Source organism: Trichosurus vulpecula, chromosome 4, assembly GCF_011100635.1.
Source record: "Trichosurus vulpecula isolate mTriVul1 chromosome 4, mTriVul1.pri, whole genome shotgun sequence".
In the NCBI taxonomy this organism is placed as follows: Eukaryota; Metazoa; Chordata; class Mammalia; order Diprotodontia; family Phalangeridae; genus Trichosurus; species Trichosurus vulpecula.
Genome location: NC_050576.1, coordinates 187,484,850 through 187,509,645, shown reverse-complemented (window position 1 = coordinate 187,509,645; position 24,796 = coordinate 187,484,850). Strand labels below are relative to the sequence as shown.

At 45.6% G+C, this 24,796-nt stretch overlaps 1 protein-coding gene across 4 annotated transcripts; it reads right to left on the bottom strand.

Annotated features, from left to right (window-relative positions):
• Nucleotides 1–1,501: 1,501 nt before the first annotated feature.
• On the bottom strand, nucleotides 1,502–24,033 carry SP2 (Sp2 transcription factor). Of its 4 annotated transcripts, none has more exons than XM_036756793.1 (8): nucleotides 23,966–24,033; nucleotides 22,586–22,695; nucleotides 11,005–11,084; nucleotides 8,981–9,955; nucleotides 5,751–6,063; nucleotides 4,294–4,468; nucleotides 3,841–4,034; nucleotides 1,502–2,834 (listed from the first exon to the last, which is right to left on the bottom strand). In XM_036756793.1, exons 3-8 carry the CDS (start codon nucleotides 11,065–11,067, stop codon nucleotides 2,734–2,736), a joined length of 1,821 nt encoding a protein of 606 aa, XP_036612688.1. In that variant the 5' UTR covers nucleotides 11,068–11,084; nucleotides 22,586–22,695; nucleotides 23,966–24,033; the 3' UTR covers nucleotides 1,502–2,733. The 4 variants fall into 4 exon arrangements, with proteins under 4 accessions (XP_036612688.1, XP_036612689.1, XP_036612687.1 ...); XM_036756794.1 differs by lacking the exon at nucleotides 23,966–24,033 and adding an exon at nucleotides 23,054–23,295; XM_036756792.1 differs by lacking the exon at nucleotides 22,586–22,695 and having other exon boundaries at nucleotides 23,966–24,020.
• Nucleotides 24,034–24,796: the final 763 nt, after the last annotated feature.

The window sequence follows — 24,796 nt, the reverse complement described above, 5'->3', positions numbered from 1 at the left end:
ACATTCCCTAGAAACAGTTGCCAGGAAAAGGAAAAACTCTTGCTACCTGGGAGAAAAACATGGGAGCAGGGGCCTTCTGCTGATGCAGAAAAGAGGCTAATTTGTTAATTAATGCTAGAGATTGGCAGTGTTTAAAACAAAATACTGTTTGCCAATATAGCCTATTTGAGCTGGGGAAATGGTGTTAAGACCTGTGATTTGCATCAATGTAGAGAGCTCCCAGTGAGGAAAGTCTCTTTTTTTAATACAGATGGGCAGCTGCTCTCTAGCTTATCATTTTGAATTGCCAGACACAACCTATGAGTCTGCCGGTGTTTGAATCCCCAAAGTTTTCTTTGCCCTTTTGTCCGAGTCTGGGTAACGTCCTGTTCTTAAGACCTGAGCTCCAGGTGGCTGTAGTGTAGATTTCACTGCTAGTCATAAAGCAAGCATTGAGATGAAGGACATGGACCCTGCCTTAGTTGGCATCAGACCTCACGGCCAGTGTGCTTGGACCCTCTCCGTTCTGCCATACAAAATATTGTAGGACTGGGCACTGCTCTAGCTCGTGAGGACAGGTGCCGGGGGCCACCTAGCTTTGCAAACAGAAGTGCCCTAATGTTTAGAAAGCGCTTTCCTTACACTAAGTCTTACAAGACAGGGTAGTGATAAGTGTTATCCTCATTTTACAGATAAGGAAACTGAGAGTTAAAGTGACTTGTCTTTGGCTAGTGGAGTGGAGGCTGGGATTCAAACCTACGTCTGCTGACTCCAAGTTCAGCAGCTATATACCATTTAGCCTCCATGCTGTCTAGCACATACTGGTAATGAAAGGAATAGAGCAAAAGCGTGGCTGGCTCAGGATAACCTATCCCCATCTTCAGGGCTCATGTCCTTCCAGCAAATTAGAATTCCTTATCAACAAGGAAAACACCTTGTATCTTGACCCTGAGTCTAGTTCCTTAAGCACCTCCCTGCTCCATCACGGAGCTGAGTTCATTGAAAGGAGTTTTCTTTGGCCTCTTCCCAGTGTCCCTCCCTTTCGTCTCTATACCTAGGGAAAGAAATGCAGAGATGCTTGCTCCTTATTTTCACCACCTTCACCCTATCACACAAGTACCTATTGGAAATAAACTACCCAAGAGGAGACTTGCACTCCTCAGAGGCACACTTCTGCCAGCACTGTGGCTGATGAGAGTGCTTGTGGAGAGTCTAGTTCTCTGGCATCAGCTTCTCCTCTGGGAAAACTGGCCTACAGAGGAAAAAATGAGGGCAACTACCCAAATGGGTCCCCTATGGGATTATGCCACTATTGGACAGGCATGAATGAGAATACCCAACTTTCTGTAAGTTCAGCTGGGAATCCCTGCTAAGGGTAAGAAAGGTAAAGGAGGCTGGGCCCTACTTTCCCCTGGGGTCCTTCTCCAAGATCCTGATGCTCAAGGCTCCATCCCCACCTTGCTTCCTCCCCAGTGAAAATTCTCCAGGGTAAAAGACAAAGGAAGCCTCATTGCCAAGCTGCTGACTTTGCCTCAGGCAACTAAATTTATTAGCAAGAAAAAATTCTTTGTCAGCTCTGTGCTGACCAACAAAGTACATTGTTAATAAAGGATAACAAATCTGTCACTTAATTCAAAAAACATACCTCAAGCAGTTACAACTAAAAATAAAGTGGATTTTTGTTTTAATTTAAAAGCCTCAAAAATAACAAGCAATATGTTTTTAAACATGTAGTAGACACAATATTGTCTATTATACAATATACACTATACACAAATGGGATCTGAGTGGGGGTATGGGATGAGAAAAAAGGGGAGAGGGACAATATGTTTGTGTGTGTGTGTGAAGGTTCTTTAAAAAAAAATCAAATTCCGGATTCAAACTGAAATTTTACGTTATTTAGAAGTGAAAAGTCTTTGGAGAGGGGAAAAAAAAAAGTTTTTCTGTTCATCATTGTCCAAAAAACAAAATCCCAACCCCAAACTGAAAAAGAGGAATGGGGGAAGGGGAAAGATAAGGAAAGGAAGAAGGAAGCAATTAAATAAAATTATTTAAAAGCGCACACAATACACAGTGTTCATTATCTGAAGTAGAGTATAAGGCAACGTTCTTCATAGAAAAACAGGGAAGATCAGAAGGAGTCTGTGGTTATATATACTTTTAAAATATAAAGTTGGAATGTGCTGGAAGAAAGTGTTTTGTTTTGGGGGGGAGGGGAGGCAGGTGTCCTTCCCACTTCCTCTGTGGGTGGCCCTTGGATGGGGGCTCTGGGACTGGGTCCCAAGTGTTTGCTATGTTGCTGCCATGCTGCCCTCAGGTGGGAGTAGGGTATGACAGGCCCACAAGAGAGGGGGTGGCACAAGGGGATGCATCTCCTTTCTGGTTCCCCTGCCCTGGGCCACATCAGTGCTATGGGATGGGGGAGGAGAAAGGAAGGGGACTCACTTGGCTCCTCGACGGAGTGAAATTCATGTTTTTCCTTTGGAAATAAAGGTTCCCACTCGTCCTGGTTTAGAACGTCTCATTGTACATGGCCAATGTCCAGGATCTGGGCCAGGACTTATGGTGGAGGGAAGAGGGGCTGTTGTGGCAGCCAAATGGCTTAGGAAGGAGGAAACATGGTTATTGAAGCCCCTCTCTGCAGGGCCACAGTCAGGGAATAAGGGGGCAAGGAGTCAGCCATGGTGCCTCTGACTCTGGGGGCACCAGGCTGAATTGGAGTTGAATCTGCAGGGCCTCCAACTGCTGTAGGCTTTACAAATTCTTTGTGACCAGATGGGTCTTGTAATGCTTGGTTAGGTGGTCACTCCTCATGAAGCGCTTCTGACACTGAGCACACTCGAAACGCTTATCACCTGGGGAGAGGAAAAGTCTGTCATCCCTGCACCCTATGTTCCAGATTCAACCCTGGCCATTCAGCTGCTCAAAAGAACTCATCCCCCAAAAGCAGGAAGGGAGAAGGACCAAACACCCAAATGAAGATGTCACTACTTTAATCAGGTCCCACCTCAGGCCACATGTTAAACTGGCTTTAGAGACTCCCTGCAGTTCCCTACCACCTATCATAGCAAATCCAGACACCGAGGCCACTTCAATTCGCCTCCTTTCTTATTAGTCCCCAACCCAATTTTTTGGGGTCACTAAATTCATCTGTTCCCTACTCCCTTGTATATGATTTGTTCATTTCTGACTCCATGCTTTTGTATTATTCTCTACCCTCGAGATGATGCCCTATTAACTGCTTCCTACCAGTCTACATCTCTTCCTTCCAAACAGGAGGAAAATGTATCCAGTTTGATGCCAGCCCTTTCTGATCTCTTCAGCACTGAGAGACTCGGCTGCTACTCTAATTCTAGGCATGGTGTTGTGCAAGTGGTTTTTTTAAGTTGTTTCATGAATGTGCATTTTGTCACTCCAACAATGATGGCGCCCTTCCCTCCCCAATGGCTGGGATGCTCTGTTTACCCCAAAGATAATGAATTCCTTCGGGACTGGGGCAGAAGAACCATACCACCCATTTTTTGTGGTCTAGAAAACAGTGCTCTGCACAAAGGGATGAATTACAGAGTTCCAGCCCCAATCAGGAAGTGAATCAAGACCATAGGTCAAAGTTGGAAGGGGCCTTAGAGGTCATCAAGTCCAACCCCTTCATTTTACAGAAGAGGAAACTGAGGCTCAGAAGGTAAGTGATTTGTCCAAGGTCACAATGGCAGAGATCAGAGGTGGGACTGGACCCTGGATCCTGCACCCTGTCCACTGTCCTACCCTTCCTCCCAAGATTCTGGCTCTCACTTGATGTTCTCACATACTAAGCCTGGGGTTGCATGGAAATGGTGAGCACTGGCTAGGCAGGGGTCTGACCTGTGTGGGTCCGGGCATGCCGCTGGAGTTCATCACTACGTGTAAACCTCTTGCCACAATAGACCCAGTTACAGACGAAGGGCCGCTCTCCGGTGTGCAGGCGCACATGGGCACGCAGCAGTGATGTCTTTCGGAAGGTCTTTCCGCAGTCAGGGATATGGCACACATGCTTCTTTTTACCCTGCTCTCCAGACCTAGAGATGGATTTGGAGGGGAGCAGTAGAAGAAATGAAGAGAAAATGAGACAACGATAGGATGGGTTAGGAGAAACATGGAATGGGTGGAAGAAGATGAGATGGGAAAAACTGCAGGAAGAGGAGGACAGAATGGGGACAAAGATGAGGCAGAGGGCCTGCACCAGGCAGAATGGAGTAAGATGAAAAAAATGTAGTACAACAAAGGGCAATGGGTCTATAGCCTTCCTGGACACAGGCCCTCTTATCTTAGGATCACCTTTTCTCCCCGTCCTTGCAGTTGGGGCAAGTACAAGCCATGCGCCGCCTCTTCTCCCCTGGTTGCACCTCTCCGGCCAGTGCCTGCTCCATCTGCAGCTGAATCTGTGTAGGGCTCAGGCCACTGATAGTCAGATTGTTCCCAGAAACATTCTGTACAGTGAGCTGCTGCTGCCCTGAGTGAAGGGAAGGAAAAAAGACTCAGGGTGAAGGAAATGGGAAGTGGGTACAGAGGCCTGGTTCAGAGAATGGTACCCTCCGACAGTGAAACCACTTCACTAGACCCCTCCATATGGACCTTGAAAGGCCATCAATGTATGGGTTCCCAGGAGCTTCCATCCTATAGATCTTTTGTAGCAACACACCACCCCCAAGTTGCAGGAAAGTCCTCAGGGATGTATATCCCTGGATATAAGTAAGAAACAAGCTATAACAATCAGGGCACTTTGGAAGAATTTCTAAGGCAGAGGTATCACAATACTCCTGAATGCAGTTGAACCAGATTAAAATGTCAGTGAGAAATATTTAACTAAAGAAATAAAAACATAATAAAACAGAGATACAATTACATTCTAAACTAATGTCACTGGCATGGATCCTTATGTACGGATTAGTGCCCCCCCCACCCCATTTCTATTTCAGTTTGACACCACGATTCTAAGGCAGTGATGCAAGAACTGATTGACCTTGTGGAAACTGCACCATCCTAGGGCTGGGGGGAACCAGCCATACTGATCAGGAACAAAAGGAAGCATAGCCCCTTTTCCACCTTTCCACAGGCAGATGGGAAGACTAAAATGCACTAGCTAAACTTCTTAAAACAATGTAGAGAGACTGAAAAAGCTATCATAGCCTGAAAATAGTTCTTTGCTTAGTTTACTGAACACAGTCAAAAATGTCCTGGCCAGTGGGTCATCACATAGCAGTGATTTATTTGCAAGGTTGATAACCTATTTGCAGTTGTCAGCGCTAGGCCTTGCCCAAACCCTGTCTGCTGAGTAAGAGTCCCCTTTCATCTCCAATGTCCTATTCAGCTAATTAGCCTCACCAGACTCCTTTATCCCAGCTCTCCCCAGCACTTAGAGCCTCACTTTGTAGCACGTGCATTTGCTTTGGTCTGGGTGTTACTGTAGAAGTGTTTCTAAAGATTTTCAAGTGTCCTGCCTCAATCCCGATATTTGCCACGGCACTTCAAGGGCCTTACAGCAGAAACCTTCCCATATGTGTTGTCTCCTCCAATGTGAGTTCCTTGAGAGGAGGGACTGTCTCCCCTTTTCTCTCTGTATCTCCAGTGCTTAGCATGGTGCTCTGCACATAGTAAATGCTGAATAAATTATTTTTCATTCATTCATCCCTCCATCAAAGGAGAAACTCATAGCACCAAGGACAGGACTTTACACATAAAGAGTACCTGGTCAGTGCTGTTGGCAGACTGAAAGGCAGACAGAATCCTCTTACCTCCAGTGTTGGTGATAGTGACAGGCACACCCTGGACCTGGACACCATTGATATTAATGGTCTGCATAGCTTGGGCAGCTGCTGCCAGCTGGGCTGCATTCAGGCTGATGATGCCTCCAGCAGGAGCAATCTTTGGCAGGGGCCGTTCCTTTCGAGAAGCAGCAATAGAGTGCTTTTTACTGGTGCCTCCCAAGTGGGGGCCTCGGGTTACAGGACTACTACAAGATGTGGTGGAGGCAGCAGGCACCGTCACTGAAGGGGGTTCTTGTAGGAGGACTGTCTGCAGCTCCCCTGAAGGCATTCTGATATAGATCTGGGTGGGGGTGAGAGGAAAGAGGGTCAGCCACCCCAGCACAGAACCCACTGAGAATCAGAGGCATGGACAGGACTAGTCTAAGTCCCTTTCTTGAACTAGCTCACAGATGGACATATACCTTAAAAGTTCCTCAGCCTAGCTAATGGTGAATATTCAATGGAAATCATAATCTCTCTTCTCTGCTGTGAACAGTCCCTGGCACACTGCCTTGCATGTTGTAGGTGAACAATTTATCTGTTGATCTGAACAGCTTAACGTTCTTAATCAATATTAAAAAAAACAGAAACAAAAGATCAAAGAATTATAGAACTTTTTCAGCTGAAAGGGGCCTTATAGGTCCTTTTGTCCAACTTATTCATTATTAGAGATGAGAAAACCGAAGCCAAAGGAGGTTAGCAGGCTTATTTAAGACCATCACAAGCCAGTGGCAGTATGAGAGCCATGTTTACACCAACTGAGCATTTTTTGTGTTCTTTTTTGTGTGTTGGTGGTGGTGGTGGTGTTTGTGTGCATACGCGTGCATGTGAATTTATAGGAGGCTTATGTCTCGCTGTTGAACATCAACCACATAGAGTAATGACAGATACACACCTAGCACCTTATGAGGGAGAGCTGATTTGAGCCTCCCCTAACCAGGTGTGAGGGGGTTACTATGGAAGAGGAAACTGGGGCTCCCAGAAGGGCAGTGACTCCCCCATGGCCATGCAGCCAGGAAGGGTCAGAGGTGAGATCTTACTTCAAAGTGAGCACCTGCTCGGCACCAGAGCTACTGTGCTCTCACAGATGGTCAGGGAATAGGGTGGTTGGATTAAATGCTATTTAGTGTAACATACCAGCTGTTATGATCACTAACCCTGATGTTTAAGAATTTAAAATAAAAACCCTCTTGATAATAAATTTTTTTTCAAAAGAATCAAGTCTGAGCTGAAATTTACAAGTACTGACACTCTAAAATCTTGTCTTTTTCATTTTCAACTGAGAAACAAAACTAATTTTCTATTCTGAAAAAGGAAAGCCCTTCTGAAGTACAGGTCTAATGTTTTTATATATAGGATGGCAGTTTATTCTCACACAAAATAAATGCTTCTAACACAAATGACTTATAAATTCAAATTGGTAGATACTTAAACATGATACAGCACACCTACAAATCCTCTCCTGGGAGACTGATATTTAAACGCTGAAACATACAACAGTACAACTGAAGGGGCTGAAAACATAAATGTCCTTTATCTAGGTTCTATCTTATTTGAGCAAGTCACTCAGGGTCCGTATCTTCAGTTAATCAAGAGTAAGGCTTTAGCTTATCCTCCTCGAGATGGTCTCAAATTCTTGAGTATGCAACAAAGGGTGGAAAACATTCAGCTCAGGATTGCTAGTACAGGTCTAATTTTATGAGAAAACATCATCATTCCTTGGATTTTCAGGAATGAGATCTCCACTTGCCATGTTGTGTTTTTACAACCACAGGCATTAATGGAATCAGTTCAAGTGGTAACATGTGAGGTCAAGGTGCTATAGGTGGCATGCCCTATCAGGACCCAACCTGAGTAGTCAGGGAACCACCATTAGCAAGTTCATTTATTAGTTGTTGGACTTGATATCTCAGAGTCTCAGAGTCATGCTTACCCTTCTGTCGTCAAGGATAAACATGAAGCTAGAGCCTTTTTTGTGCAGTCAGTAAGAACTGTTTGTTAGTTTTCCAAGTGTATGTGTTAAGTACCTTCTTAAATCAGCAGGATCCTATCCCTCTGTTGATAATTTTACAGAATGAGAATTCTCAAAAGATTAGTCTTTACAACTTTTCTGGCTTCCTTTATGACTCACCTCAAATCCTCTCTTCTACAGGAGCCTTTTTCTTCTCATACCTCCTTCTAGTTACTCTGTGTGCATCTCGTGGATACCTAATTATTTACATGTTGTCTCTCCCTCGTTAGAATGTAAGTTCCTTGAAGACAGGAACCATTTCTGCCTTTCTCTGTTTTCTTAGTACTTTGCACATGTAAATGATTAATAAATGTTTGCTGTTGCCTATCATTGTTTCCTGTTCCTAGACATTAGACCAGCCTTAATCTTGACATACATGGTCAACTCTTCCTGATCATCTTACAGATTTTCCACTTTGTGAACTATTTGTACCAATTTTCGAATCCCCAGCATATTTCAGGGCTGTTTCCCCCTTACCTCCCATTCATTCATTTCCTTGACTGTCAATCATTGAAATAAAATTCCCCAAGTAAATGCACTTTAATGCTGGCTGCCAATTCTGCTACAAAAAATATAATGGAACATAGTTTAAGGTGTGATAAAAATGACCTTTGGGATTGGATTCTCCCTCCTCATTAAAACAGAGACTTGCTCTGCTGCTTCCTAGCAGAAACAGAGATAGGGACAAAGACATGGCCAATGTGCAGCAGCAGCAAGTTTTGCTCACTTGTTCAATGCCTCACTCTGTGATCCAACTAGACTGTAAACTCCTTGAAGGTAAGAACTATGTACACTTTTCCTTAACTAACCTGCCAATAAATACATGCACAGTACCCAGGAACTCGTTGGACAGTGTAGATACTCAATACTTGTTGAACTGAACCCAATTTAACCTCAAGTCCTCCCACTCTAAGGTCATGTCCCTTCTTCCTGTCTAGTTCCCTTCACCGACCAAGGACTAGAAAACTTCCTCTAAACTTTTTGGCCATCACAACAAAACCTCAAGGCCTGACTACTCTGACCATCTGTGGCCTCACTTCCCAAAAGTCAAGCTGATGCTCTGTGCTCATAAAAGCCCAACTGGAAAGGGAAGTGCCTCGTATTTTCAATCCCCAACTACAAAGTAACTCTGACATTCCCTAGGGAAGGTCAAAGGTGAGAAAGGCAGGAAAGGGGGCAGAAAAATGGCCTAACGTCAGCAAGGTACCTGAGTTGGTGTTGGGTCAGACGTTTGGATCTGAAAGTCTTGGGAGGGCTTCTGGGGGACAGTGGGGAGTGTAGCTGAGGCTGCCTGCACCACACGAAGGGCTTGTTGGGGAATCTGCACCACTTGCTGCTGCTCTGCCTTAGGGGGAACCACTTGCACCTGCTGTACCATGGCAGGCTGGCCCCCTCCAGGACTCTGCACAATGAGGAGGTTGTTCCCTGCCTGGATGATGTTGTCCGCTGTCGTCTCAATCAGCACGGTCTCCACTTGTTCAGCTACTGCCACAGCCGGCTGTGAGGAGGCCGGGAGACCTTTTTTCCTCATCTTCTTATTTGGCTTGACCAGCGGGGTAGTGGTGCTCTCAGTGAGCAGCTGGGTTGGGGTGCCCGTGTCCGGAGTGCTCACTAGGTTGTTGACAGGCAGAGTGAGGGTCACATTGCCACCGCTACCCGTCAGCTTCACCACACCACCTGGGCTCTGCAGAGGTGCTGCAGAGCCAGCCTTCTGGATGGGGGCGGGCTTGATTGGGACAGGCTTGTGGCTGGATGGGGAGGGAGTGATTATGGCTTGGTTGGTGCCAGGGATGATCTGGATCTGGTTGGTGAGGTTAGGCTGGACTTGGATGGTCTGTCCATTGCCTGCTTGAATCTGAGGAACTGCTTGGTATTGAATGTTGGCACTGGACCGGGCCCCTTTGTTGATCATCGTAGGGTTCTGGATAGCAAACACGAGTTGACCGCCTGGATAGGATGTGCCCAGTTGTGAACCTTGGACTTGGAGTATGTTCCCTTTCGAGGATAAGATCCCAAAACTGTTCTTGCCTGGGCTGAGGGGAAGGGGGGCAGGTTTGATGGGAACAAGTTTCCGTGGTGTGGGTTGGGGGGGTGCAGGAGGTGTTACAGCAGCTTCTACTGCAGGGGGACCAATTTTGCTACATGTTGCAGCAAGGAGGGCTAAGGGTGATGGCTGGGAGTCCTGCAAAGACCCAAGAGGAGAAAAGGAGTGAGAATAAAAAGCTTACTGTTGTTCCCTCCTTCCCTCTACCCATTTTTGTTCCTTGATCTTTGCCTCTCTTATTACCTAGGCTCATAGAAGCACAGGTCCTAGAAGGGACCTTGGGTCACCTAGTTCAACCCTTTAATTTACAAATGAGGAAACTAGGGCCTAGAGAGGTGGAGTGACTTGTCTTTTATTCTTCTTTGGTTGCTCTTTCTTTGCTACATCCCTGGCAAGAGCCCTCTCTAGTCTGGGTAGGCAGAGTCCATCAGGGCCCCTTCCTCTCTCTTCTCTGGGCTTCTCCCCAATCAGAACAGTGAAGGCTATCCATCAGGAAGGAGACTGGGATGGAAGCTCAAAACTATTGTTCTAGATTTTTCAAGTGAGAAAATGCCTTCAGAGATCCAAGGGATCCTTCTAAAGAAGTACCACAGGGGTAAGATAATTCAGAACAAACTAACTTAGCCTCTCACCCCCAGTTTCCTCCATCTCTTGCTACCTCCTGCCTTCGTCTCTAACATGGGTCACTCATCACTCTTAGTTCTTCAGCTCTGTTAGGGATGGCAGTAATATCACCACAGGAGGGAACAGGTGAGGGTGGAGGGAGAAATCAACCTTTTCCTGACTAATGTCTAAGAGAGACCCTGCTCCCAAAAACCAGTGAGTAGAACTAGTTCTCCCATACTATAGTGAACAGTCATCTTCTGGGACTGACTTTTCCAGGATCTATTCTCCTATAACAGGCAGTGGGGCTTTGTGGACTTTGGAGTTTTAATCCTGGTTCCACTCCTCACTTACCATATGGGCTACAACCTTAAGGGACTCACTTAATCTTTCTGGGTCTCAACTGCTTTATCTAATACATGGAGATAATTGTTCCTACTCCTGTTCTCATCTATGAATACTGTGAAAATGGACCCTATTCCATAGGGTGCTTCTTGGGACACCCTGCACAAGAGGAGCCCTTTGAGGCAGGATTTCATTTTAGTCATAATAAGAATGTCTGGGCTCATGCAGAGCCCGCTCACCTGGGCAGTGGAGGCAGCAGGCTGCAGGTATTCACTGGGACTGACAGCAGCAGTGGCAGCCATACTGGTCTGTTGATCTTCTGCAAGGAATAGAAAGAAGAGTGAAAAAGAGGGCCTTGAGAGGGTTCTCACCTTTGTGTTTCACTCATCATCCACATCGACCACCCCAAAATCATGACAGTGTTTATTACCCTTTCACACTACACCCCACTTTCAAGTACTGACAGTTCAAACACTTCTCCTAGCCATCCTGATGCTCCTCTAATCAAAATCTGCCATCTAAACCTGTGTCTCAATGGACAGCTGGACGTGTGGGGGATTCACAAGATTTCCAGGACAATGTGGAGACACCCAAGTGTTCTTTCTGTAAGATCAGCTCTGTTACCCAGAGACATCGCCTCCCTCTGCTGGACAATGGCAGAAGCGCGGCTCCTGTCTGGGATAGAGGAAACTGCTTCTCTGCTAAACCTGACTTCAGCTCTAGCTGCCAGGCCAAGTACCAGAGGACCATGCTGTCAAGATTCTTGCTGGGCAGAGTGCACCAAGGGCCTTCAGCTGTCTCTGGCTGTATGGTACCATAAGGGCAGCATGGGGCACAGAATACAGTTCATAAAGAAAGGGAACAAAAAAGTGAATTTGCCATTTTGACACCAAGTTTCCTAAGTATCACCCAGGGGCTTGAGATGAGAATACAGGAATGGAAGAGTATATCTTGTTCAAAAAGAAGCATCTAATAGTAAGGGTGAGAGAAGAGCATAAAATGACACATTTTGCAGAAGGAGGTATAGAATAAAAGTAAAAAGACATCAGTGCTGTTGCCACAGGCGTACACTAAAGGGCACATGTGGACGACATTTTCCTAAAACAAGACAACAAAGCTGAATCATAGGACCACACAACTCAAATTAGAAGGTGCTCTAGGGGTCAGAGGTCACCTCCCCAGGCCCCACAAGTAGTAAACGGCAGAAGTGGGTTTCACATTCTGGTCCTGTGCTTTAAGTTCGGCCCTCTTTCCCACATCCCATGAGGCCTCCCTGGCACAGAAAACAAGATCAAGCAGCGATGGGGGACTTCGTACAACTAATATTTATTAAGCATCTACCACATACAATGGCACTATGCTGGACACTGAAGGAGACAGACTGACTTCAAAGACAACCTAACAGCCAAGCCAGATGACCTGGTCTCCCCTGCTTCCTCATCACCACTGTGCCTAAGATGGTGCTCATTCCTTGACCTCTGAGAGGGGCCAGCCCTCATTCCTTTCCTGAGCTCCCCTCTAGCATCATCCACTGCTGGATGGACATCTCCGTGTGGGTGCCTCAGAGCTATCTCAACTCCAACAGTATTCCAATACAGTACTTGTTACCGCTATAAAGCCCCCTCTTGCTAACCTCCCTGTTTCTGTCGAGGGGGCCTCCATTCTTCCTGCTTCCAGGTTCAGACCCTAGGAGTCATTCTCAAGACTTTGCTCTCACTTAACCCGGTCTGGCTAATTTCACCTCTACAACCTGTCTTTTCTCCGCTCGCACCACAAACAGTGCTATTTCAAGCTCAGATTGCCTCTCAGCTGGACTACTGCTGCAACTAGCCCATCCCCCTCTCCAATCCACAGAGATGTCCCTGTTCAAGAAGCTTCAGGGGCTCCCTATGGCCTCAAGAATAAAATACAAACTCCTCGTCAGGCACCGAAAGCTCTTCCTAGTTCAGACTTGTTTGCCCTCCTCTCCCTCCTGCAGTCTGTGTTCCAGTCAAACTTGTCTCCCATACATGACAGTCCACATCCTGCTCTCAACCCAGGTGCTCCCTTCTACAAGAGCATTTCCGGATTCCCACAGTCCACAGCTGTGAGTGCTCCACCCTGACTCACTGCGTCCCGTCCCACCCCCCCCCCCACCTGCCAATCTCTTGGAACTTCTTTTTAAATGATTTATGTGCGTACATTTCCTCCCCAGGAAAAGTAAGCTCCCGGAGAGTTGCTTCCTTCTCTTTTCACCCCCAGCACCCAGCACAGTATAGGGACATAGTAAGAACTTAAGAAGTACGCTGAGACCCTAGCCCTAAAGGGAATGGTGTAGAGTGGGAGAAGAGAGATTTAGGCTACTGCTCTACCCTGGGGACCCTGGTTAGGGTCTGCAGGGAACATATGACGGGCAACCCTTGGAAGCCAGGCTGGGCTGGGAAGTCAAAGGAAGAATGACATGGTGTTGCTGGGAGAAGAAAAACAAAGGGATAGAAAGGGGATAGGGATGCCCTGGGGACAGCAGACATGGCTATGGGTGAAGAAGTAGATGTGGTATATTTTACAGCCAGTTTTTAAGTTTCTTCTGTAGCAGGTCAGGGGTGAGGACACTGTGAGATTCTCTTCTCCCTCCAACTATAGTTGTGGGACCATGTCAGGTTTGTTTTAAGTACCACAGGATGTGAGACCCTTTATTATTAAACAGAAGCAAACAAAATACCAAGACAAAATAAAAAACAAACCCAAACCAACCTGGCAAATTCTAATGATGACATGGTCCCCTTCCTTCCCCGCTGACCTTCACTGAAAACACCACTGCCCTGCCGGCTGATCCAACAAGACTTTGAGGTTCCCTGCCCAGCCTAGGCGGTTGCCAGACCAAGATGCTCTAGGTGATTAAGACTACGGCAGACAACAGTGTCCGCTGGGTACTGTTACCCCCCTAAAAGTAGAGTATCTCATAAAATGGAGAACAGACCAAGAAAAGGGTTTCTCTCTTAGCAAGCTACTACATTTGATTTAATTCCTATAAAGAAGAACTGACTGGCAAAACTGAAGCGGAAGAAACCTTCAAAGAAACCGATCATATCAGTTTATAAGTGTCAGAACTAGGGATGATGGGCAGAGTAAGGATTATTTCGAAAAGTTAAAGAAAAAGACAGAAAGCTATGTTCTGTGGCCAAAGACCCTGCAAGGAAAAGGTTTGAGAGGGAACAGGTTCCTTGACAGTACAAATTATCCTCATAAGAAAGAAAGGGGTAGCAACTAAAGCACTTCCCAGAGAGCTTTTTCTGACAAGCTGAGATATTTATAAGGCACAAAATTGATACGGTACAAAAAAAATACAAGCTGGGCACCTGCCAGAAGTCAAATCCAAGACAGTGCACAAACTGAAGAGGAGTATAAGGCTTATGAAAAGCACTTCATGTAATAAAAATGGTTCGTTGAAGAAACATGAAGAACAAGTAAGGATTACACTGTTTTGGGGGTGAGAAAGCATGTGAACAATGACTGAGAAAACAACTGCTTCACTCCTATTTTGCTTTCATCTTCTCCACCAAGGAGAATGATCAGAAAAGGGTAAAACAAATATAATTATGAGGGAATTAAAGCCCAAGGTGGGAAAGAATATGGTAAAAGAGGATCAGGCTGCTCTAAGTAGGTTTAAGATTCCAAGCCCAAATGAATCATAACCCAGGGGATTGAAAAAGTTTCTGGATGTGACCATGGAAACACTGTCAGTAATCGTTAAGGAATTATGGTGAAAAGGAGAGGTGCCAGAAAGCTGAAGATGAGCAGATGTTTTCAAAAAGTAAATAAAGGTAGATTTCCCCAGTGTGCAGACTGGTGACCTTTTTGTCAATTCCCAAGAAAATGTTAGAACGAATTCTCTAAGAGATGGTTTGTAAGCCCTTTGAAGCATGGGTTTGTTTCATTAACAATGAGTCATGCCACACTGGTCTTATTTCCTCTCAAGACAAGCTTACTAGTCTGGTAAATCAGAAGAACATCATGGATGTACTATATCTTAATTTTTGCAAGGCATCTGACAAAAGTTTTTCATGATCTTATTATGGACAAGATAGAGGTTGAAGAGGTGTAGTACAGTGGTTAGATTCACTGCCGACTAAACAACTGTATTCAAGAAATGTGAGTAATCATGATGTCCCAGGGTTCAGGATGCAGTCCTGTCCTGTTCAGAGTCCATATCTACAACATGATTATAAAATTTACAGGTGACATCAAGTGGGAAGGAATAGCTAGCATGTGGGAGGACATAACTGAAGCTCAACTACATCTCAACAGTCTGGAATAACATGCCAAGGCAAAAAGGAACTTCAGCAGGGATCTACACAAAGTCCTGTGTTTAAAGGTAGGTATATGAGCCAACAGTGTGACAGTGCGGAAACAGTGAATGCAGTCTTAGTCTACGTTAACATAAATATAATGCATATAACAAGGAGGGTGCTATTAATCATGCTCTGTATACTGACCAAACCACATCTCAAGAGATTACGTGCAGATACATTTTTAAAGAAACACTAACAAACGGCTGGTGAACGGGTTCTAAAACCATGTCACAGAGGAAATAGTTGAAAGAATTAAGGATGCTTAACCAAAAGAGAAGAAGACTTGGAAGGATATGTTATGTCTTCAAATATGTAATAGATTGCTATGTAAAAGGATTCAACTTATTCTGTGGAACTCTGGGAGAACTAGGATTTGTGGGCAGAATTTATAGGGAGGCAGATTTTAACTTAGTAGGAGGGGGAACCTTTAAACATTAAGAGCTATCCAAAAATGGAATGTGCAGCCTTGCGAGGTAGTAAGCACCCTGTGAATTCAAGTAGAGGCTAGATGACCATCTCTCAAGGATGCTATAGAAGGGATGCAATGGGAGGAAGCTGGATCAGATGAGGTCCTTGAAGACTGCCTTCAATACTAAACTTCTATGTCATTAATAAACCACACACACACACACACACACACACACACACACACACACACACACATATACCCCCCCCCCAACTGTACTGGCCTTCAGGGGAGTAACAAGAAGGTAGTGCTTGCTTGCTTTGTTAATAATGGGGAATTATTCAGCCTGGGCTTTTCCTATCCAGTTAAAGGAAGGAAGAGGAGTCCCAGGAGGCACAGTGGAATGACCACTGGTGCTGGATACAAATCCTCTTTCTGGCATGTACTGCCTGTATGACCTAGGGCGAGTCACTTAACCTCCTTGGGTCTCAGTTTCCCCATCTGTAAAGTGAGGGTTTGGATCCTATGATCCTATGAGTACAAAAGACAATGAGAAATAATCTGAGCCACCCCAGTTACACTTTTCCTATTTTGCTCTTGCTTAGCTATCACTATAGGTTAGTGCTCAAAAATGTTTGGAGACTGGGTTAAAATCAGGGGAAAAGCTGAATTTTCTTTGGATACCAAACTCCCATTGCTCACTCTCAAGGCTGTACTGTTTCATTGTAGTTTCCTTACCTCCCCAATTTGTTCTTTAAAGAATTGCTGCAGGTGAGTTGAAATAACCCTACAAATGTTTGTGAATGTATTTCCCTAAGTCAGCCAGGGATTTGGGGCCCCTAAGGCCACAAGCTAGGGCCAGGGAAACAGAACAATCTGAAATTCCACAGGAAGAAAATAAGGCATTCCCTGCAGATATTTGAAAAGAAACAAAGGTCCAAGAGAGACACAAGAAGTTTAAAGTATTTGAATAGGTAGTAAAATCCCAAATTGGAATTTAAGATGATTTGGACCTGAGGAGGGCTTAGGGTAAGCTTTGTTTTTCAAGACGGTGCTAATGATTACAGAAAAGATCTTTGGCTTTTAAAAAACTTTTCAAGGGCAGCCATTTAATTTGTTTTGCAGTGGGCGGGGGAGGGGGCATATACCTGTGATTTTATCATCAGAGGTAACTGAGAGTGAGGAAACTCCTCCTACCAATAATCTGCAATTTAAGAGTCTTACAGAGTTGCTTGGGGACACTGAAAGCTTAAGTGACCTCTCCAAGGTCACACAGTGAACCTAAAGCAGTATTTGAACCCAGGTCTTCCTATTTTCTGACAAACAATTAATATGCTATTACCAATGTCTTATCTAGTTACTAAAACAGGTCCAGCAAGAGGTTTATTTAGCAGTGTTGATTAGTGGTGCTAGTGCTTATATCTTGAAATAACAAAAGTACCTTTCTTTTAGAATTCTGCAGTTGAGACTGTTCACCGGTTTACTTTTGCCTTTTCTCCATTATTATATGTATACAGTGCTAAGTCTCCTACATTTTCTTCCATGGTTTAAAGATGGAACCCTTGAGTATAGCACCTTACACATGGTAGCTGCTCAGTATAGTTCTGTTTAATTGAACTGAGCGGGCAGAAGATCAATTAACACTTATTAAGTGCCCGATATGTGTCAAGCTATAAATATGGTAGCAGCCAAACTATGGATACCTGGCTATGGATACCTCCTGGGACATCCCCGTGGAGTCTCCTTTCCCTAGACTAGGCAATAATTTAATTCTCAATCCATCAAAAGCTCCCTCTCTTTATGATTCCTGAAGGTCCTAATGTTTCAATTCCGTGAACACAGTCTAGGACAATTTAAGTCACAGGTAATGGGGGAAAAGAGCAGAGTCCAAGAAAGGGGCACTATATTCTAAGATTTAGCATTTAAGATCTTCTCTCTTGGCTTCATTTTCATCAAACCATTCTTGAAACCTTCTCTGGCACCAAATCTAAAAATGCTTAGGAATAAGAGAGAAAGAGACATGAGGGAAACACTGCGAAACAAACAAAAAAAGCACTGTGTGAGAAAGGGCTTTTTCCTGCCTAGAAAGGTAAGAAAATTTACCCCTTGGGTTAACTGGGGGAAAAAAAAATCTTTGCAGCAAATTTCTCTGATAATGGTCTATTCTCCAAGACGGATAAAGGAATTGATACAAATATATGAAAACAAAAGTGATCCCTCAGTAGATAAAGGGCCAAAGGATATGAACAGACAATTTTCAAAAGAACAAATGTACTCTATCAACAACCACTTGAAAAAATTATCCAAATCATTACTAAAAAGAGAAATGCTAATTAAAATAACTCAGATTTTATCTCATACCCATCAACGCAGCAAAGAGGGCAAAAGAAAGGAAAATGGCCATTGCTGAAGGGACTGTGAAGGGGTTCAACTATTCCAGAAAGCAATTTGGAACTATGTTCCCAAATTTACTAAACTGTGATGCCCAGTGATATATCAATATTAAACATATACCCCCCCAAAGGTCAAAACTGGTGAGGTCCCCTACATACAAAAACATTAACAAAAGCACTTTTTTTGGTGGTAGAAAAGAACAGCGAGCAAAGTGAGTGACCGTCAGTGAATGTGGCTATTGCTCACAATATTACGAATTCAGAGAAACCTGGGAAGGTTTGTGGAAACTGATGTAGAGTCGAGTGAGCAGAAGCAGTGACCACAGTGATGTAAGGGAAAGCAACTTTGAACAACTTCAAAACTCTGATCAATACAATGGTCAGTCAGCCAGAGTCTCAAAAGGCTGATGATACACACTTTCCACCTCTTGGAACAGACAATGAGACATACATTTCAAACATAGCTTGTTATGCTTGACTACAATTATTTGTTAAATGGGAGGGTGCTTCTGTTGGAGGGGATTAGGCAAGAGGAACCGAGGGACAGTGATGGTGATATAAAATAAAAAGAAAAGGGCACTAAGGAATTATTAAAAGTACACAGGAGAGTGAAGAGGGAAGTTCAGAAGGAGACACAGACAAACAGGGCAGTTTTGTTACTAATGTGTTAAATTTAATACAAAATTTAAAAATTTATGTAACAAAAGTTCAGTTTCATATACAATTCTTTTTTCCTGTTTCTTGAGTATTTGTACTTAACATGTTGGTAAAATAATAAAAAAGAGAAATTTTTAAAAATTCAAGTTGTGAATCTCAGCTTTGCTTTTGAGGGTCAAATCCACACCCATACCCCTAAAGTGGATTTTCTCCCCTCATGTATACTGATCACCCTGGTTATGCCTTGGGGGCCAGGAGAGAAGGCCTATGTGTGACATTTCCTCTGGAGGAATTTCAACTGCTTGCAACATTCATTCTGCAGGATATTTTGGTCAGCTTGGCCAGGCCTGATGCCAGCAAAGCAGCTTCTCAGTCCAGGCTTTCTTTGTGACTCTTACTGAAGGGATTCATGGCTAATGGGGGAGAACCAAGCTCTGGCTGGTTCTTTAGAATAAAGTTGGACTACCAAAGCTGTTGAGAAATGGATCGATAGGGCTGGTTAAATGGAAAGAACAGTCAGACCAGTAATTAGATTCCAAACCAAGCTTATGCACCTCTTAGAGACAACTTTATACTCAATCTAACAATCAGTTAAGAAGCTCTTCAACAAATGCTAAAACGGGAGACTCTACAGTACCAAACATAAGAATGCAGAGGCTTTGATCCTTCAGTGCAGCAGGCCCAGAAAGTACGGTAAATAAATAACAAAGATCTTGTCTTTGCAAAGATAAGGAACAGAACGCCACCCTGCACATGACCATTCGTAAATGACATACATTTCAACCCAAAGTCAAACCTTCCCACGTGGAGTGAGACCCTACTTCTGGAGGGAGATAGGTTTCCTTTAAGAAAAGGAAGAAAAAAACAGAATGAAATAGATTTATCTAGCCATGTTCCTGTTAACTAAAGTGGTTGGCTCAGCTGGCTAAGAGTACCTAGTATCTGAGATTGTCTCTCCACATAGTTCAGTTAAACTGGGCTCTGTCCCTGCCCAGAATGAATAGCCCCCTTATCCTAGTCAGTCCCTCTCACAAATGACATTGTTTGCAAACTCAACTGAATGACTCAATGCAACCCAACCCCACTGCTAGAGAAACAACATATGCCTCATTTTCACACAGCAGAAAATCTATTTCACTCTCCCCCATTTAATATATGTTTTAGGAAAGTTGTTTTCCAGGTAAGTTAAGAGCAAGGAGTCCTGATAGGTGATCTGTTCCCACCTCATTCATTTCTTTCTAGCTAATGGGAGTCTCTCATTTGTGGGTTTAAACAATGTCTGGGTTTTGCTCATATTGGAGAAGAGTCTGTAGAAACTGGGCCAGAGATGTGGGTTAGCACTCACAGAAACATTTCCCTCAAAGGGGTTGGGAAACTACAAACAGGAAGCCTCCACTGGGTTTCTTCCTTGAGGGGCAGGAGTGAGTCCTTTCCTAAGGACTAGGATTATGCAGGGGCTTTCCAAGTTCCCCTACCTCACTGCCCAGATTTGTAATAATCACTCATCCAATTACCTATGGCAAGAATCAGTTTATGCTGCATGAGGGGTGATTCTATCTACTCAGAAGACAGTGCTAATTTACCATTTACATTTTGATGAACTAGGAAAATCAGGTATCTAATAAGAACAATACTCTACTCCAACTCACACAGAAGCCTATGGAAAGGATGACACCTAGAAAACCAGCTGAGAAAGAAGGAAGAAATAGGAGATCTGGAAAGAAGAGTTAGGTGCATGCACACCCCTTGGCCATATAAATAACTTTGTGGCTGGGATGTGGTGAATACAGCTCTGGTAGCTGAAGCCAATGCATAGTGGAAAGTTGGAATCTCAGAGCCTGGTGGCTCCTATTTGCTGTCATAAAGAAGACAAGTCACCTGGGGTTAAGTGTCTGTGGCACGGTGTGTGAATTACAGCAGTGAAGCTTCTGCTTAGAATACACAGATGATTCTAACGAAGGAAACAAAGTGAGAGCAGGATATGAGCTCAACTGAAAAGAGGATTTTAATAGCTATGTTTGCATGATCTTCTCATGACTCAAACAATTCTGGCACCTCAACACTGCTTCCAGCTCCCCTTTGGGTGTGAACTGAGAGGCAAATAAACCGGACACTCAGCAACTTCAAAACCCCTTGCCCTGAGCATACCACATCATCCAATGGCAAGCCTGCCCAAGGGCCTGTGGTGACTTTAAACACCCACGTCAGAAGTATCTGAGAATCTCTTGGAAGGAATCCTTTATTAGGCCATTTTCGACAGAGGGCAGCAGGAGCTTGGCTTTGCCTGATCTGGGAAGGACCATCCCACAGGCATCATAAAAAGGGAAGGTGGGTTTTTTTGCAGTCTCCTGGGGAAGCAAAGGGAAGTCCATTTTCTGCCCTGCGAGCCTGTCAATTGGAACAGATCTACTAAAATCCCCATCACTGAGAATACCTCCTAGAAAGAGTCAGATTTCTCATACCATTTCTCATTCCCTTCCTTATTTATATTGGTGAGGGCCAGGAGCTACAAACATCCATTTTTTCTCCCCCCTCCATCCTATTCACTCACTAGCCTGTGGTAAAAGATCCTTTCTCTTTACCCTAGGGTTTGTAAGCTTTGCCCACAGGCAATGGCTGGCTTCCATAGGTCTGCTAACAAATACAGAAAGGAAAAAAGAGCTCTTGTTTGAGAAGGAAACTGAGACTTCAAGAAAAAAATGTAAAGGGAAAAAGAGCTTCTACATCAGATGTAGAGGCATTACGGAAAGATCCATATCTTTTAGGATACACCATAATCGTTTTTGTTTTCCAGCACTGCTTGTGTCTGGAGGCTGGGCTTTCCTGATTCATAGGTTGGTTGGAACAAATCCTTTAACCAGCCAAAATAGAGGCCCCAGATTATGTCTCCTTACAAACTCTGAAGCAATTATTGGAGTTATTGTGCACGTATTTAACTTCCAGCCTGTAGCCCAGAGGGCTTCAGAGTGTACAGTCTGTCCTGCCCACCACCTACTCGCACAAACAGAGATTGCTGACTACTCTATCACTGTAGTCTCAAACTATTAACATACTCTACAGAGACTTTAGAGCAATGCTTCCCAACCTTTTCCATTCTGGTCTTCTCCACCCATCAATAAAAAGGGAGGTGGGGAGAGAGAAAAAGTTCTTAATTTTAACTTTCCATGACATCTTGTGGTTGGAAGAAATCTCAATCACAGAAATCTGGTAGGGGTGTGTGCATTCCTGGAATAAGCAAGGAATTCAGCAGGCCTTTGAAAAGCATATGCTTGATTAGGGTGATTGTGACAGAACCAGAGAAGGGGGAAAAAGGGAACACAGCTGTGCCCAAGCTAAGGATGTTCGAATTCACAGGTTTGCTGAAATAATATTAGGACCCTTTTACAACACTCTAAAGTGTTGTGACATGCTGGTTGGGAAACACTGCTTTAAAGCAAGTTTGCCAATAGTCACTTGTCCATAAGGAGGAACCATTTAGGACAGGCCAGTAGAAAAAAAAATAGCTATTCGACTACCATTGACCCTGTAAGGAAGGGTGGGATGGCAAGCTGGTTATCAGGAAGGCTACGAGACAGAATGGAAGTGGACACTTCACACATGCCAAATGATGAAATGCCACATGACATTCTTGCTGTCATCAGGCATCCTTGTCTCTACATTGGTTGCCTCACCTCAACATTCCTTCAGTCTTTACTGAAAGATCTCCATAGGACCAAAACCTCCATAAAAGAGTAAAAGAAAGAGCCAGTCTAAGGGCCGCCAGGAGAGATGCCAAACTTTTCCTCTTGGAGCCAATTTTTTATATGATTTGGCTTCTCCCCCCAGGAGGCAAATAGTCAGATGAGGTAACTGATGAACTAGCCCAACTGTGTCTCCTTGGCCAGAAGTATGCCTTTAACGGTCAAATAGCCTGCTCTCGGGTCAGACCAACCCAGTGGAAAAACAAAAACGAAAAATACAAAAACAAAAAAACCAAAGAGGATAAGTAAGCATCTGCACAACCAAGTGGAAGAACAAGAATTAGAAAACTTACCAATCGCCCCAGCCAATGAGAATCCATTTCCAACAGGTATTAACTCCTGTTAGAAGCGACTGGAACATTCACATCAGCCCAATTGGTAGGTTGTCTGACAGATTCGCCCCCTTCATTGCGCACAAGAATTTAAAAACAAAACAAGATACCGCAGTTATCTTCATTATTCCAGGAAAAGACCGTTTCTTTCTTTGCTTTTTCTAAGCACAATTGTTCCCTTGGACTGGGCTCTACCACCATTTCCTTCAAAGCCTCTCTTTGACAACCTAAACTTTCTTGCCCTGGAAGAAGCCTTGCAATCAGCCAAAATACCAACTCCACGTTTGGCCCTCCGCGGACATGCAGCCCCTTAAGGGGAGCAACGCGGCTGCACGCTAGCACTCCCTGAGACCATCAATCGCCTCCCTTCGTCCTTCAATAAAGCCCATCAAGAGGAAGAGGTGGGGGTATTGTTTAGAGCAGAACTACCTGTCTCTTTCACCGGGAAACAACCCTGCTGGAGCAACAAGTGACCTCGCAAGAAAGATGAGCTTCAGGAAACACATGCTACGTAAAGCCCGACTGTGCCCCCCCTGGAGAGGTAATTAAGGAACGATTCAACATGACAGCACACTGACATCGAATCCGAGGAATGCAAGCAGGGCGGCTTCTCGAGGGCCAGAGAAGACACAGGTTTGGGGGTTTTGGTGGTGGTTTGTTTTGTAAACTAAAATGAGAAGGGAGTCGGGAAGGGAAACCGAGGACGGGGAAGGGAAGGCACCATCCGCTTTATCTTTATTTTTTCGAGGCCCCCTTGGGAGCGCCCCTACCGGAGGCTTCCTTCCAGACTCCTCCCCTCCCCTCCCCTCCCAGCTAACGCCCCAGGCGCTGGGCCGGCGTTGGGCCTCGACGCTCCCACAGCCGCGCTGGGGGCCTGGGGGGGGAGACCCTTCGGGGAAGCCTGGCGAGAGCCTCGGAGCCCTGAGGCGGCGCGGGCGCCCAGCCCCGCCTCTCCAGAGGAGATGGCTCCGCCGGTGCCCACAGCCCCCGCGGGTAGGCTTGAACCGGGAGTCTGCCCCCCACGCCCCGAGGGGACGCTCCGGCCCCGCCCCGGGGACCCGGGGGTGCCCGCTCCGGAAGCGCCGCCCTCCCGCCCAGCGGGCTCCGAGGGGGCGGGGAGTCGAACGCCCCCTTCCGGGTGCCTCCGCCCGGCCGGCCAGCCCCGCTCCTCCTCCGGGCGGGAATCCTCCCTCCCCCGTCCCCCCCCTGTGGCCGGGCCCCGGCGTCGGGCCCAGCCCCTGGGGGGAGTCTCCAGCCCCGACCCGCCCTCCCCAAGGCCGTCGGCCGCTTCCTCAGGCCACGGGGGCCAGGCAGACCCCTCCGGCAGCGGCCGGGACCCACCGCTCATTACGACATCTTCCTCCCTGGCCTCCGCCGCCTCCGCCGCCGCCGAGAGCCTGACACCGCCCGCCCCGGGCCCGCCAATCCCAGTGCCCGCCACCGCCCGAGCGACGGCGGCTCCTACCAATGAGAACCGGACCCACAGGGGACCGACAGCCTTCACAGCCAGTCGCCAAAAGTCTTAGAGAGCGACGCTGAAATCTACCAATCGACGCATGAAATTTCACTGATGGACAGATTTCCCTGCCTACCGGAAGTCAGGTCGAGAATGAGTGACAGAGAAGCTAACCAACGATCCACTAGGCAAAGTCCCACCCCTAATGAGGTTGACGGACGGCGACAGGAAGCCTGAGAGGGTGGAACTTATCTTCCAAGTGCTTTCTTATTGGTTATGTGTGACCCTTCTCCTCACTTCTAACCCCGGAGTTCAGAGGATTGACCTGTTCTAAAGCCAATCAGAAGCCCTATGAGTAAACCACACAAATAAGCCAAGTAGTCCGGCCAAACACAGCACACACAATACAGATGTGTGTTGAAGACCGCATTTTGCTGTACGCAGTCGGTGTGCTTGTACGGCCTGGTCGGGAACCTTTAGGGCCTGCCGTGGGCCGTTGTCTTTCTGACTCCTAACTGGGGGGAAATGTGAGCCCAACTAATGCACTACTCTGACCCGCCCCCAAGAATAGGGCGGTCCCCGGGGAGTGGGGCGGCAGAACCGAGCGGGGCTGAGTGGAGCAATGGATAGGGCCCTGGGTCTAGAGGGAGGAAGACCTCTGTTCAAACTCAGACTAATACACTTCTTAGCGGTGTGACCCTGGGAAAGTCACTTAA